Raw genomic sequence first — 15,806 nt, 5'->3', positions numbered from 1 at the left:
CGACAGACACGGAGCGTGAAGCCAGACCCGCGGCCGGCCCGAGTTCGCACAGCCCGAGCGGCCCGGCCCAGACGCCACCTTCCAGCCGCAGCCCGCGGCCGAGAGGCGCCCGTCCCGGGGCCCGAGCCTCCCTCGGGGCGCGCCCGCCCCGCCCCTCGGCGCCCCCGCGCCCCCGCGCCCCCGGGCGGCCGCCGCAGACGCCCCCGCCCCGCCGCGTCCCCAGCGGCCCCGCCCCGCGCTCCCCGCCCGCCCGGGCCCCGCCCCCTCCGGACCCCGCCCCTCCCGCCGGGCCCCGCCCCCGCGTCGCCGGGCCCCGCCCCGCCCCCGCCGCGGCCCCGCCCCTTCCCAGAAGCCCGCGGCCCCCCGGGCTCCGGCCCCCCGCCCGCGGCCCGGCCCCCAGGCCCGCCCGCGCCCCGCCCCGCCGCCGCCTCCCTGGGAGCGCGGCCGGGCCCCGCCGCAGCGGCCCGCGGGAGGAGGGGGGCGGGGAGGGGAGAAGGGCGGGCTCCTCCCGCCCGGCCGCGCTGCCCGTCCGCGGCCGCAGATTCGCCACAAACGGCCCGCCGAGGGGGGCCCCGGCCCCGCGGCGCCGGCCCCCGGGGGCGCGGCGCGCCGATGGGGGCGCCCGGGGGGCGCGGCGGGGGCCCGGGGCCCCGCGCGGCCCCGGCCGCGCCCTCGCGAGCCGCCGCGGCGGGCGGGCGTCCGTGGCGAAAGTGCCGCCCCGGGGCGCCGCGGCGCCGCGTTTACCCTGCGCAGCCGCCGTCGCCGCCGCCGCCGCCGCCGCCGCCAGAGCCTTTGCCGCCACCGTCGCCGCCGCCGCGCCGCGCGCCCCGCGGGCCCCATTGTTCCGGCGAGGCCCGCGCGGCCGGCCGGGCTCTGCGAGCGGGCGGCGGCCGGCGGGCGGAGACCCGGCGCCGGCGGGCCCGGGAGCGGCGGGCGGCAGCGCGGGAACCCGGCGCCGGGCCCGGGCGGCGCGGCCGCGGCCTCAGCGTGGGCGCCCGGCCCGCCCTCCGCGCCGGCCTCCCCGAGGGGTCGGAGCCGCGGCGCCTCCGGCATGAGCCCGGACCCGCCGAGGCCGGTGAGTGCGGCGGGCGGGCGGGCGGGCGGGCGGGGGCGCGGCGGCGGCCGGGCGGGCCCTGACCCCGGCCCCGGGCGGGGCGCCGCCCGCCTCCCCGCGCCGCGGCGGGCAGGGGTGTGCGCGCCCCGGGCCCCCCGCGGGCTCGCGGGGCTGTGCTCGCGCCCCGGGGCCGCGCCGCCCGCCCGGGGCCCCGCGGGCCCCGCTCTGGGGAGCCGGGACGGGGCCGCGCGCTCCCCGGGGGCGCCGGGGGCGCTTGTTTACGCCGCGGCGGGGTGCGGGGACGCGGGCGCGGGCGGGCGGCGCGCCCGCGCGGGAGGTGGAGGCGGCCCGGCACCTTCGTGGCCGCCGGGGCCCTCGACGGGGCCCCCGCCCGGGCCGGCCCCCGAGGAGAGCGCGCGAGAGGGGCCGCTGTCAGAGATGCAGGTCGGCGGGCCGCGGGGGGCGAGCCCTGGGGACAGCGCGCTCGTCTGGGGCCAAGCTGGGCTTCCCGGGGCTGGTGCCATCTGCTGTCTCCACGCGCCCAGGAACGTGGGTGAAGAAGGGAGGGCCCGAGAACCAGCCCGGAGCTCAGTGTGCCTGGATCCTTGTTTCTTTTTGTCCCCTCAGGGCATGGCACTAGGTGGCCGCTGAGTTGATGTTGCAGGAATAGATGAATGGAAAGTTCGATGTAGAGCACGTTGCTGTCGCCAAGTGACCTCGCTTGTCACTTGAGTCCATAGTGCGTCCCCACCTTGCTCCCAGCGCGAGTGCCAGGGTGTAGGCGTCCCCCAAAGACCTTAGAAATGAACTAAATCTTTCTGCTCTCCAGTGATTCCCGCTGAAGTCCAGGACTAACTCGCTGGCTGCTCCATGGGCTCGCGCTGCTTTTAGTCACCCCTTTCAACTCCCAGTGGGCTGACTCCCTTATTCAGCCACACACTCAGTAGGTTATTCATGCTGTTGCCCAAAACTGAGTGTCCAACGCACCCAAGGTACTGGGACTAGAGGTGGGTGGGCGCCGGTGTCTGCGCTCCACAGCTCCCCAGCTCGTGGGAAAAGACAAAGAACTTCCAGTGTGATAAGTGCCCTGGTGGAGGTGGAAATGCAATGCTCTGGAAACAGCTCCCCATGGGAGAGACAGATAAGTCATAACAGAAGAAGTGATATTTGAGCCGAGTTTTGAAGAATAAGTAGAAGCTCAGTGGCCAGAGAAGATGGAAAGTATTCCAAACAGATCATTGTGCAGGAATAAGAGGTTGCGACAGTCAGGGAAGGGCAGGTTGCCCTGGGTAGTCAGAAGCATCGCTGCGAACAGCAAGACTAGGGGCCTGGAAGACTAGAGGAGTCTGGAAAGACTAGGACCAGACATTAAAGGAAGCACCTTGAATGTCAGCATAGGGAGTTGGTTATTCTGAAGAAAGTGGGAGCATGAGGAGGCTTTGGATCAAATGATTGAGCTGATCACTGCTGCTTGGTGGAAAGATCATCCTGGCCACATTCTGTGAGACTGGAAGAGTTGAGAGATAGGGCAGAATGACCGGGCAAGAGGTGATGAGGTCACAGTGTGGAGGTGACATCTGGAGACCCTGTAAAGGGAGGGAGTGGGGTGGGTCCCCTGGAACTCTTTCCCTGGCCTCTGCTAACTGATCTGTACGTTCTAGATGTGACAGCATGGGGGTGGACTTCGACGTGAAGACTTTCTGCCACAACTTGCGGGCAACTAAGCCACCGTATGAGTGCCCCGTGGAGACCTGCCGCAAGGTCTACAAGAGTTACAGTGGTATCGAGTACCACCTGTACCACTATGATCACGACAACCCACCGCCCCCACAGCAGACGCCGCTCCGCAAGCACAAGAAGAAGGGGCGCCAGTCACGCCCCACTAACAAGCAGTCACCCAGCCCCTCAGAGGTGTCCCAGTCACCGGGCCGTGAGGTGATGAGCTACGCCCAAGCCCAGCGCATGGTGGAAGTGGACCTGCACGGCCGAGTCCACCGCATCAGCATCTTTGACAACTTGGATGTGGTGTCAGAGGATGAGGAGGTCCCTGAGGAGGCCCCCGAAAACGGCAGCAACAAGGAGAACACTGAGACCCCGGCTGCGACGCCCAAGTCTGGCAAGCACAAGAACAAGGAGAAGCGGAAGGACTCTAACCACCACCACCACCACAGCGCTTCTGCCAGCACCACCCCCAAGCTGCCGGAGGTGGTGTACAGAGAGCTGGAGCAGGACACCCCCGATGCCCCGCCCCGGCCAACTTCCTATTACCGGTAAGGCCGCCTCTGCCTCCCAGTTCTGGAAGAGTGGGCATGCAGGCCCCGGGGCGGAGGGGTGAGGGAGAGTGGGAACACGCCAGTCCTGCCTGGGCAGGGAGGAGAACGATGCGCCCGCCAACGGAGGCGCGGTCACTGCGCGGCCCTCACCCACGGGGTGCTTTGTAATCGCTCCCGTGGGGTTCTCGCCCCTAGCGCAGGGAGCGTTGTTCTCTTCACACCGATGAGGAGAGCACAGGAAGGGGACCAGACTTAGGGCCGCCTGCCGGGCGGTGGCTGAGCTGAACTCAAACCCAGGTCCTGTGACCCCAGGACTGCACTGACTCCCCTGCTCCGGAGACCCCTTTTCTGGGTCTCCAGAGCAGGCCTCATGTTCCCATGCTGGCCTAAACACAGCAGGCTGAGGACACTGATGGCTGCTGCTCCCGAAGGCCGTGCGTCCTGAGAGGTAGTCTCCCACTGCTGCGTGGCTGCCTCCCGGCCTCTCGCAGGCGCACGCAGCATTCTCGTCGCCGGCTACTCCTGCAATGACTCACCCCGTTTTTCCTGGTCTCCCACCTCCTCCCCAGAGCTAGTCACGGTGGCTCCTAGTGACGACCCAGGCATCAGGAGAAGGTGAAATGTTAGGGTGCAGAGGCGCTGTGGTGGTGAGGCTGCATGCAGAAGCCTTAGCTGAAGAACGGTGCAAAGCCCGGTGGGCGTGGGGGGTAGGGCGGATGGGGGTGGGAGTCAGGAACAAAAGCCAAGTAGAAAACTCTCTGAGAGTCTTGGCGTTCGAGGCGATGGTGTATTCGTGGGACTCTGCTGAAGAGCAGTCCTAGGCGTCAGCCAATCAGAAAGCCTGATCTCTGGGAAGTCTTGCTATAAAGGTTTTTGTAAGAAAGGTGGTTTTCACCAGAACGGCAATCCATGTGATATTAGGTAAAACCTCAGCTCTCTGAAGGCACTTCTGCAGGGACACGAGCGGCACGGCCCCTTTGCTCCCGTCCCTGTCACACGCGGGCCTGTCTCCTCTCCCCGTCCTCTCCTGTCCCCGTCCAGCCCAGCGGGGACTGTCCCCTCCTGGCTGTCAGTTTCCCCCGTTCCTGCCAGCACCAGTGCCCATCCCCCCCCTCAGCACGCCAGCACGCCCTGCTCTGCTGGGCAGCTCCACCCAGCTCATCCCTCTCCTTTCCCTGCGCTCTCACTCACTGACTCTGCTGCGGGGCGTCAGCTCAGCGCTCCAGACTCGGCCGGGCGCTGTCATCCGCGGGACACGTATTGCGTGTCATTTGTTACTGCCGCTAGCAGAGCTTCCCGAGTTTGGGAGGTGATTTGCTTTTTATATAAACTAGAGAATATTTGAGGCCGTATCTCTGAAAAGACCCCATTCTCTTGCTCGCATCTGATACGCGTGCTTGTAGGGAGAGGGAGGGGGGACTGTCACCTGCTGTGCCAGGAATTGTGCATGACACGCGCCTGCCCTGACCGTGCTGCAGCCTGTCATCTGGGCACACCCAGGGAATGTGTTTGGGTGCCGTGGTGTGTCGTGGTGGAGAAGGAATTGAGAGCTAGAGTCAAGGCCTAAAAGGGAACAAAGGGTCACACTGGGCCTGGGCCACACCCATTTTCCAGGTTGAGGACACTGAGCTACCTTGGGGAAGAGGTCAGGGCTGAGGAAGAAGCTGCTTCCTAGAGACAGGGCATTTTAGTGTCTCTCTTCCCTCCCGCTCCCAAAGTGCTTTCAGGTGAACGACACTGAGCGCCTGTTTCTACATGGTGGGTCAGATACTGTCCTGCCGCTGTGCTGTAGTGGGGGAATTAGACGCAGGACCAGATATAACACAAGGCAAGGCGGGGCGGGGCTACACATTTAACTCATGTAGCTCACGCCAGCTGTGGGAGTAGGTTCACGGTAGCATGACCACTGCACGCGTCAGGAGGCAGGGCCGGCCGGTCAGCTCACTTGCCGCTGCCATACAGAGCGTGGCTGCAGGGCGGGGCTTGCCCGGCCTTCTGTCGTGCCGGAGCCCCTCCTGAGGGGAGAAGAGGGACGGAAACACTTACTGATTTAGTCCCTCCACTTTCACTGGCAGTGCTGACTTGGGAGTAGGTGGGGTCATCCTCATTCTAGCAATAAAACTGAGGTTCATAAAAGAGCAGTGATGTCCTGAGGACCACAGAGTGGCTGTACCGGGGTATAAACTCAGGTTTGTTAGAGACCACAGCCCCCTTCTTTCCACTGTAGCTGCCTTTACAGTGCCAGAGTCCAGGCCACCTAGAGCATGGCAAGGGCAGTAGGACTGTGCCCTGTATTCCAGGCACCTGGAATAGCACTCAACCCAGTCTTGCTGGTCTGGTGAGTGTTATAGGGTGGTTTTTGCCGACTTTGTGGTCGTATGAACTGTCTGTAGTGGGCAGTTAATTAACTTCTCAAAGCTTCCGCTCCCTCACCTATACAATGAGGGCAATGAAAAACATTGAGCCGGCCTCCCTAGGGGTTGAGTCTCAGCGCTGTCATTGCTAAGGCCTGAGTTTGATCCCTGGCCAGGTGACTACCCACACGGTGCAGCAGACCTCTCCTGTCTCCCCGCTGCTCCCCGCAGCAGTGGATTTCAGTAGATCCACCTGTTCTGCTCCCCACTGAATCTTCTCTCCCCCATACCTCTGGCCTATACCCCAATTCTTCCTCTCAAAAATAAATAAAATTTTTTAAGATTTATTTTTTATTTATACAGAAGTTGGGGTACAGGCCAGAGGCGTGGGAGGGTGAGAGGATTCACCAGAGACAGAGTGGGGAGCAGAGCAGGCAGAAGGACCGAAGGACACTGCTGAGGGGAGCAGCGGGCGCGACAGGAGAGTCTGCCACACCATGTGGCATGGCCGGCCAGGATTTGAACCCGTGCTGCAGAGGCTGCGGACAGCTTCACAGTGCTGTGCTCAACCCGCTGCACCACAGGGGAGGCCCTATAAATAAATCTTTAAAAAAAAATTGAGCCTGTGGCTGTGGTAAGACATGTGGTGACTTAGCACAATGCCTGACTCATAGTAAGTGCTCAGTAAATCTTAGCTACTCTGTTGTCTCTTAAGGCTACTCAGAGAACAGGGTACCTAGACTTTGAGGGAGTTCTCAGCTGCTGCTAAAACAATTTATATACAATTGAAAAGCAACACTTGAGGACTTTCCTTCCTGTGGCTCTTAGCACCATTATTCAGTCCACCCAGTGGGTCCTCGCTGCCTCACCCTCCTCCCTTCAGGAGTCTGGCTGAGCCGCTTCATCCCAAGGGAGGTGAGGTAACCACTAAGACATAAGCTTTGGGGTCGGAGTCACAGACCTGGGTTCACATCCCAGCTCTTCCCACCTTCTCACACATGAGTGGGGGGCAGGTGCATTAACCTCCCTAAACCTGCATTTCCTTTTATGAAAAGCAGGGGTGACTGTAGTCCCTGTAGTCCCTGGGGTTGAGGTGAGGACTAGTGGAACCGCACACGTGAAGGGGCGGGCCCGGCGCTAAGGCAGAGCTGGAGGAACATAGGCCGTCGTGCTGAGGCGGGCGTCGGCGGCTGCGTGACGCTGGGCTGTCTGTGACCTGCAGGTACATCGAGAAGTCGGCGGAGGAGCTGGACGAGGAGGTGGAGTACGACATGGACGAGGAGGACTACATCTGGCTGGACATCATGAACGAGCGGCGGAAGACGGAGGGCGTGAGTCCCATCCCGCAGGAGATCTTCGAGTACCTGATGGACCGGCTGGAGAAGGAGTCCTACTTCGAGAGTCATAATAAAGGCGACCCCAGCGCGCTCGTGGATGAGGACGCCGTGTGCTGTATCTGCAACGACGGCGAGTGCCAGAACAGCAACGTCATCCTCTTCTGCGACATGTGCAACCTGGCCGTGCACCAGGAGTGCTACGGCGTCCCCTACATCCCCGAGGGCCAGTGGCTGTGCCGCCGCTGCCTGCAGTCACCCTCCCGCGCTGTCGACTGCGCTCTGTGCCCCAACAAGGGTGGTGCCTTCAAGCAGACAGATGACGGGCGCTGGGCCCATGTGGTGTGTGCCCTGTGGATCCCCGAGGTCTGCTTCGCCAATACGGTCTTCCTGGAACCTATCGACAGCATCGAGCACATTCCACCAGCTCGCTGGAAGCTGACCTGCTACATTTGCAAACAGCGGGGCTCAGGAGCCTGCATTCAGTGCCATAAGGCCAACTGCTACACAGCCTTCCACGTGACGTGCGCGCAGCAAGCCGGCCTTTACATGAAGATGGAGCCTGTGCGGGAGACAGGTGCCAACGGCACCTCCTTCAGCGTCCGCAAGACAGCCTACTGCGACATCCACACGCCCCCGGGGTCAGCACGCCGCTTGCCTGCCTTGTCCCACAGTGAGGGTGAGGAGGATGAGGATGAGGAAGAAGATGAGGGTAAGAGCTGGAGCTCAGAGAAGGTGAAAAAGGCCAAGGCCAAATCCCGGATCAAGATGAAAAAGGCTCGGAAGATTCTGGCCGAGAAGCGGGCAGCAGCGCCCGTGGTGTCAGTGCCCTGCATCCCGCCACACAGGTATGTGGGATGGAGGTAGACTGGCAGGTGAGAGAAAAAGAAGGCCTGCCTTCTTGCGGAGGCACCGTTCCCGGAGTGGAGCAGCAGGCTTTCAACTCCACAAGAGTTTAAGAAACACAAAAAGAGTTTCTCAAAGGGGCTGAAGTCACCAACCTTTTACACTAGGAACCAGAAAATTCAACCCTTGTCTGGCAGATTTAGCAGGTGTTTTAAACTGCCCTGCATTTTGCTGGTGTTTAAGAAGAAAGGGGCTAGATCTGACACTCGCTGCCGCGGGGGAGATGGGGGGACTCCAGCGGGGAAGACGGGGAAGGAGCGGCTCCAGAGGTGGGGAGATGGTTCGTCCCGAGTGAGGGCTGCAGTCGTCTGTGTGACTCCTTGGTGCTTTGTAGGTGACGTACCGCAGTGTACTGCTGTGCGGTTGCGCTTTTTCTTAAAACCTTCCAGGAGTCAGTGTCTGGGTATCCCAGGATCAAACAGTGCGCCGAGCTGCGGAGAGGAAAGCAGGCTTGGGGACTAGCTCCTGACCTCCTGACGCACAGGTTCGGGGTCTGGCTTAGTTAGGGGGCTTGGCTTCTGTTCCGCTGAGGTGCCCCTGCTGGCACCGCTTGCTCTTTTTGCCTTCAGCTCAGTCAGTGTCAGAGGCCTTTTTGACAAGAGATTTATTCTCTCTTCAGTCCCATTCAGGAGCTTTCACTTTCCTCTGTTCTTAAGAAAATCAGAAACCAACAGGTTTTTCTCTTCGTCCCCCTGCTTCTCAGGCTCAGTAAAATCACCAACCGCCTGACTATCCAGCGGAAGAGCCAGTTCATGCAGAGGCTGCACAGCTACTGGACCCTGAAGCGACAGTCTCGGAATGGGGTCCCGCTGCTGCGTCGCCTCCAGACACACCTGCAGTCTCAGAGGAACTGTGACCAAGTCGGGGTACCGTGTCACTTTCCCTGTGGGTTCTGGGAACTAGGGTCCGGGGGATGAGGACTGCAATGTGTGGCTTCAGCTTCCCGTGTCGAAGGATCTAGGCTGTTTCCTCCTGTAAGGTACCCACAGTCCAGGCTTAGGTGAAGTCCTTATCGATTATCGGCTCAATAAAAGGGGGTTGTTCGTCTGTGTTCACTCAGTCAGTAGTGAACACGTGTGCCGGGCCTTGGGGGCACGGGCTGAGGCGCTCCGGCGTCCGCTGGCGGGCCTGCCGACAGATCACCGTGCGCCTCGCCTCTGGCGCCCTCGTCATGTCCCGGTCCCCTTTTGCCTCTGTAGAGAGAGTCTGAGGATAAGAACTGGGCGCTCAAAGAACAACTCAAGTCCTGGCAGCGGCTCCGACATGACCTAGAGCGAGCGCGGCTGCTGGTGGAGCTGATCCGGAAGCGGGAGAAACTCAAGAGGGAGACGGTGAGTGCTCCCAGGCTACTCTGGTCCCCGGCAAGGAAGGGCATGTGTCCCCTGGCCAGGGAGCAGCAGGGCTGAGGCGGGAGTCAGGTCTCCTGGCGCTCCTTGTGCTCGCAGACCTGCTCTACGTGGAGAGTAAGGCCAGAACCCCAGATTAGAGGATAAGGGAAGCTGTGCTTGGACTCCAGGCAGGGAAAGGCCCGAGCGTCCGTGGGCGGGGTGAGTGCGTACACCCAGCCGCTGGGCGGGAAGGCAGATGTTCCCCAGTCACCAGGACCATCGCCTCAGAACTCTCTGCGAAGGGCCTGTCCTGGGCCTGGCTGATGGGGCCATTATGTGTGTCAGATCAAGGTCCAGCAGATCGCCATGGAGATGCAGCTGACCCCTTTCCTCATCCTCCTCCGCAAAACCTTGGAGCAGCTCCAAGAGAAGGACACAGGCAACATCTTCAGCGAGCCGGTCCCTCTGTCTGAGGTAACCGAATTGGACGAAGTAAGAATCCCTTCCCCTCACTCCACCTTCTTTCTGTTCCTCTCCCAGTTGGACCCCTGCTGCAGGTCTGGGCCAGGGACTAGGAGGGGACCTTGAAGAGGGGCTGGTGGCTCTGGGACTTCAGGAAGAACTGGAGTCACATGCATCACCTGGACTCTGTCTTGTCCCTGTTACACCCGAAGGGCCCAGAATGGGAGGCAATCTGCACTCCTTCCCCAGAGGCAGGGACTGAGTCTGCCAAATGAATAATCCCAGGGCAGGAAGACACTTTCGGGGTGCTGAACCCTAGAACGGAGACTTTAGAAGGCTCAGCACCTAAAAGAACCAGCTCTGAAGCCCTAGGTCCTGACTGGCAGACTCTTCTCTCTAAAAGGTATAAAATGAGAGGCCTGAAGCTGTAGCCTCCTTCTAAATCTTAATAAGTAAAAAGAATGTAGGAATGCAGGTAGTGTTTATTTTGAGAGGATTCCCCTAGCCTAACCATTTTCTTACTGACGACTCATTTGGTGCTAGGAGGTAGAGTTGGCGGTAATTTCATCACTGTTTTCCAGGAAAAGAATAGGCAGCCCAGAGAGGTTAAGAGACTTGCCAAAGTCACACAGCTGTGGCTGGTACAGTCAAGACTAGAATCCAGCCTTTCCTCTCCCCTGTGCTATATGCCTGTCTCTAACTGGTGGGAGGAGGTTACTAGGTGCATTTCAGGGGGGTTATTAGGAACAGGGGTTCAGGGGTAATGAGGAGCATATCTCCACTTAGCCGTACCTGCCCTGCTGTCCCAGGTACCTGACTACCTAGACCACATCAAAAAGCCCATGGACTTTTTCACCATGAAGCAGAACTTGGAGGCTTATCGTTACCTGAACTTTGATGATTTTGAAGAGGACTTCAACCTTATCGTCAGCAACTGCCTCAAGTATAACGCCAAGGACACCATCTTCTACCGGGCAGCAGTGCGGCTTCGTGAGCAAGGTGGTGCTGTGCTCCGCCAGGCCCGGCGCCAGGCAGAAAAAATGGGCATTGACTTTGAGACTGGCATGCATATCCCCCACAGCCTGGCTGGAGACGAGGCCTCACACCACACTGAAGATGGTGGGTGATAAGTTGTGTGTGTCCTCCATCCCCCCCCCAAACTCACAGTTGAATGCCAGGGGTGAACAGCTTTCCAAAAGTCCCCTCCTGGGAGCAGGCAGTGTAAACAAGAAGTAGCTAGGCTGAGCAGTGCCGAGCTATCCCCAGGAATGCTTTTCCAAGAGGGCAGACTGGGTGATTGGATAGTGGTGCCCAACATCCTATATCTGGTCCCAGGCAACATCCCACTGCTGGTCCGCTAAGAGGGTAAGAATGGGTTTCTTGCCGTCTGCCCAGGTTCGAGAGGCCCGGAGGGCCACCCTAGGTCTGAACTTTTTACCCCATCCCTACCCCTAACAGCAGAGGAAGAACGGCTGGTCCTGCTGGAGAACCAGAAGCACCTGCCGGTAGAAGAACAGCTCAAGTTGCTGCTGGAGAGGCTGGATGAGGTGAATGCCAGCAAGCAGAGTGTGGGCCGCTCGCGTCGAGCAAAGATGATCAAGAAAGAGATGACCGCGCTACGGCGGAAGCTTGCCCACCAGCGGGAAACTGGACGGGATGGGCCTGAACGCCACGGCCCCTCCAGCCGGGGCAGCCTGACACCCCATCCGGCGGCCTGTGACAAAGACGGGCAGACAGACAGTGCCGCCGAGGAGAGCAGCAGCCAGGAGACAAGCAAAGGTCTGAACCCCATAGCCAGGCTGACCCCAGAGCAAGCCATACTTTGATTCTGCAGCATACACTCAGCCCCTGCCACCCCCCAGGCAGAGGTCTTCCTGCGCAGCTAGCTGCACTTTCTCCCTCATTCCCTCCAATCACGGGCCTCTTAGCTCCCTCTCTGGCTTTTTGTATCAGAGACAATGTTCCCGATTCCATCCCTCACAAGTCATCTCCCCGACTCTAGCTGGAGTAATGGTCCTCTCTACCCAGGCATGACCCTGGGCACCTACCCATCTCACATCAGGCCCCTCACCAACTCTCCTTCTCTCTTTCTCTGCTCCAGGCCTGGGTCCCAACATGTCCTCAACCCCCGCACATGAGGTGGGCAGGAGAACCTCAGTTCTGTTCTCCAAAAAGAACCCGAAGACAGCTGGACCGCCCAAGAGGCCGGGCCGGCCCCCCAAAAACCGGGAGAGCCAGATGACCCCCAGCCACGGAGGCAGTCCTGTGGGGCCCCCTCAGCTCCCCATCATGGGCTCCCTGCGTCAGCGCAAGCGGGGTAGGAGCCCCCGGCCCAGTTCGAGCTCAGACAGCGACAGTGATAAATCCACAGAAGACCCCCCAATGGGTGAGCCTCACCATCACCCAGCCCCCCAAGAGAGTGAGCCAAGCTACCATCCTTCCCCAACATAACTCCCACCTTCCCCTTCATTTGCCCATAAAATGTCAGAACCAGGAGGGTCCACAGGTATCCTTTAATCCCCACATTTTACAGACGGGGAAACTGAATCCCAGAGACACTGACCCAGCCAGATCTCCTTCCAGGGCCCTTCCAACGTATCGCTTCACCTTTCCTTTTCTCACCCTCCTTGGGGATCTCCTGCCCTTTCAGCCATTCGTGTCCTCAGGCCAGTAACTGCTAAGGGAAGTGCGAGGGGTGGGGCAGGGCTGTGACCAGCTGTGGCACACACTGCCCAGAGCTAGCTCTGCTGGCAAAGGTTGGAGGAATTTTCCAGCACAGAAGGGGAAGCCAAGCTCTAAGTCCCTGCTACCCCATGCCATCTCTGATCTGTATCTTCCTGACCATTTCCTTCCCTCCTCCCCTCCCCCAACCAAGACTTACCAGCCAATGGCTTCAGTGGTGGAAACCAGCCCGTAAAGAAGAGCTTCTTGGTGTATCGTAACGACTGCAGCCTTCCCCGGAGCAGCTCAGACTCTGAGTCCAGCAGCAGCAGCAGCAGCAGCGCTGCCTCAGACCGTACCAGGTACCCCCCTCCAGATCTGGCCAGTGTCTGGGATGCCCTTCTGAGTTTCCCAAGGAGGGTGGCAACCATTTCAGCCAAGGTTGAGATGCCTTAAATCCAAGGTTTTCTGCCCAAAAAAAAGAAAGAAGAAGAAGAAGAATGTCACTGTAACGGAATGGAGGCAACCCGCTGGGTTAAGCTGATGGTTTAGAGCAGAGGTGGAGTCTGGTGCCTTAGATGGCCTGCACTGACCTGCACATGTAGTTTGTTTGACCAGCATGGTCATGTTTTATAAAAAGTGAGTCCAAAAGTACCCCCATAAAATCCCCAGTTTCTGTATTTCCATTAAAAATCAGATCTGGCAAATCTGGCTGATAGTTCTTTTGGACAGGCATGTACTTATGACTACCACTACCAAATCCAGCCAGATTCAGTCAGATGAAAGCTTTTGACTTTGAAAGTTCTCCTGTAACCTGTTTTCCGAAAGTCTTAGACCCTGGGACTTAAAGAAAGGGCCTTCCACCGTGCCCTTACCCCCTCTTCCCCTCATTTGAGTTGCGCTCCATTGTCCACAGCACAACACCCTCGAAGCAAGGCCGGGGCAAGCCCTCCTTTTCTCGGGGCACATTCCCAGAAGACAGCAGTGAAGATACCTCAGGCACTGAGAACGAGGCCTACTCCGTGGGCACTGGCCGCGGCGTGGGCCACAGCAGTAAGTACCCCCGCCTGAGGCCAGGGATGTCCGGGGCCCAGTGTCAGGGCCTTGCCAGCCCTTTGGCTGCTGATCCGCCTTCTCTCTCCCATTCCTGTGAAGTGGTGAGGAAGAGTCTGGGCCGGGGAGCTGGCTGGCTCTCGGAGGATGAGGACTCCCCCCTGGATGCTCTGGACCTGGTATGGGCCAAATGCCGAGGGTATCCATCGTACCCAGCTCTGGTAGGTTTCCTCTCGTCTTGTCCCCCCCACCCTCCAACCCCAGGATGCAGTCTCACAACTAGCAGACTTTTCCTACTATGCGCTGGGCTCTGGAGCACGAGGATCTTTGGCAGATAGACACTTAGAGGTCCCTGCTAGTTTCTCCATCTCTCTTTGCCTTGGCCCCCAAAATAGTGCACAGAGGGAAAAAACCAAGATCAGCATTGATAACTTTGTTCTGTCCCCGTTTCAGATTTAATCTCCAAATCCTGGGGTAAGGTACACTGTGGGAAGGATGGGGCGGGACCAAACCAAGCTCTTATTATACTCTCAGATCATTGATCCAAAGATGCCCCGGGAAGGTATGTTTCACCACGGGGTTCCTATCCCTGTGCCACCACTGGAGGTGCTGAAGCTTGGGGAGCAGATGACGCAGGAAGCCCGAGAGCATCTCTACCTCGTCCTCTTCTTTGACAACAAGCGAACCTGGTAAGGGAGGAGGGGAACACTTGGTATGACTCGGCTGCAGATTCGACCCTGGGCACGGGGGTAGGCTCCCGGGAAATTCCAGCAACAGACAAACCAGGATTTCCATCTTTGAGGTGAAGGGTTGTGTTGACAAGTCTGAGAGACAAACAGCTGTAGCTCGAAGCCAAAGGACCATCAGTGACTGACAAATACGGGGTTGGCTACCAACCCAGGCTCAGATGGCCGCCTGACTTGGGTTTCCCACTTCTGACTTCCTGGTGACAAGATGGGGATAGAGTGGGCCTGAGTATTCAGATGCTGAGCCCCTGTCCTGTCACAGTTGTATAGATCATCTTCTTGCTACTTGTCTGCAGAGGATGTTTGTCAGGGCACCTATTTCAGGTTAGGTCAGGCCGCCTCCTCTTCACACTTCTGAATACTCTGAGGTTAACACCCCTCACTCCTACCCCCGTTCCTGACCGAAGACCAGGTTCGTCTCATCACGAGGTCAAGCATTACAACTGAGCGGGGCAGAGGCTTTGTCTCTTGTCTCTGTAACCCGGGGCCCATCAGCCTGGCCCAGAGTGGGCCCTTAGAGAGGGTTTCTCAGTGAACGAAGGCACGAGGGAGGCTGTTCTCCCAGAGACGACTTCTTCCATCTTCACCATGTCCTACAGGCAGTGGCTGCCCAGGACCAAGCTCGTTCCTCTGGGGGTGAACCAAGACCTCGACAAAGAGAAGATGCTGGAGGGCCGCAAATCTAACATCCGCAAGTCAGTGCAGATCGCCTACCACAGGGCGCTGCAGCACCGCAGCAAGGTGCAGGGCGAGCAGAGCAGCGAGACCAGCGACAGCGACTGACACTGCCCCGCACAGCACCGCCGCAGTGCCCCGCACCTCTCCTCCCCTTTGCTCACTGGAGTGGCACCGGCCTCTGCACTGACTCATTCCTGGTCTTGGGGCCAGTCTCAGGGGAAGCTGGGTGGGGGAGGTCCCTCCCGCCCTGAGTGCAGCTGGACTGTACAGAACACTCCAGGGGCCGCGCGCTCGCTGGGGAGAAGAGGGGTCCCTTGGGCCACGCACTGCAGAGACCTCAGCACTGCAGTGTGGGGTGGTGGCCAAGGTTAGGACACTGCGTGAGACAGGCCGTCCCATCACCTCTGCCCGCCCTGCCAGGACAACCGCAACTGCCTGGAGGCCCGAGGCCCTTGAAGGTGAGCGGGCATCGGCCCAGCCGAGCGGTGGGGTTGACGTCTGTCCAGCCCGGAAGCGGGGCACTAGGTGACCCCCTCCCCTGCTGTTGTAAATACTGTAATTAGCGGAGAATTTAAATTATTCTCATTTGTAACTGCGTTTCCGGGTCGCGCCAGAGTCATTTGGTACTAAAAAAAAAAAAAAAAAGACTGGGGCCTGTCCCCACGCCCCTTCCCCTAGCGCCCTGCCTTTCCAACTGTTTGTATTTATTTCAAAGAAAAAAATATATTGATTCTTAGAAAATAGCCTCTTGGAATTCTTGGCTCTCGCACTCAAGGCGGGCTCTGTCCGCGGGTGGGACCCCACTGCGCCCGCGGGGGCGGCCCCGACTTCGGGGCGACCCGCCCTGGCTCCGGCCACGGGGCCCAGGCGGGCGCGGCCACTTGCCGCGCTTCCCCCAGCGGGAGGCCGCAGGGCCGGCCTGGTCCTCGCGGGCCGCGGGCGCCTGCGGCTGCGGGG

The 15,806-nt window shown here is 59.8% G+C and overlaps 1 protein-coding gene across 4 annotated transcripts; it reads left to right on the top strand.

Annotated features, from left to right (window-relative positions):
• Positions 1-2,725: 2,725 nt before the first annotated feature.
• Positions 2,726-14,954, top strand: BRPF1 (bromodomain and PHD finger containing 1; the record flags this gene model as incomplete). Of its 4 annotated transcripts, none has more annotated exons than XM_084248118.1 (13): positions 2,726-3,324; positions 6,904-7,863; positions 8,625-8,787; positions 9,121-9,252; positions 9,595-9,723; positions 10,521-10,830; positions 11,170-11,490; positions 11,813-12,097; positions 12,587-12,734; positions 13,289-13,425; positions 13,528-13,646; positions 13,960-14,114; positions 14,771-14,954. In XM_084248118.1, 13 exons carry the CDS (start codon positions 2,726-2,728, stop codon positions 14,952-14,954), a joined length of 3,642 nt encoding a protein of 1,213 aa, XP_084104244.1. The 4 variants fall into 4 exon arrangements, with proteins under 4 accessions (XP_084104244.1, XP_084104243.1, XP_084104245.1 ...); XM_084248117.1 differs by having other exon boundaries at positions 9,595-9,741; XM_084248119.1 differs by lacking the exon at positions 11,813-12,097.
• Between the last annotated feature and the right edge of the window lie 852 nt (positions 14,955-15,806).

Source organism: Talpa europaea (genome assembly GCF_964194135.1).
Source record: "Talpa europaea genome assembly, chromosome: 11".
NCBI classification, from domain to species: domain Eukaryota; kingdom Metazoa; phylum Chordata; class Mammalia; order Eulipotyphla; family Talpidae; genus Talpa; species Talpa europaea.
Note: the sequence above shows the minus strand (reverse complement) of the source record. Positions and strands in the feature narration are given on the sequence as shown.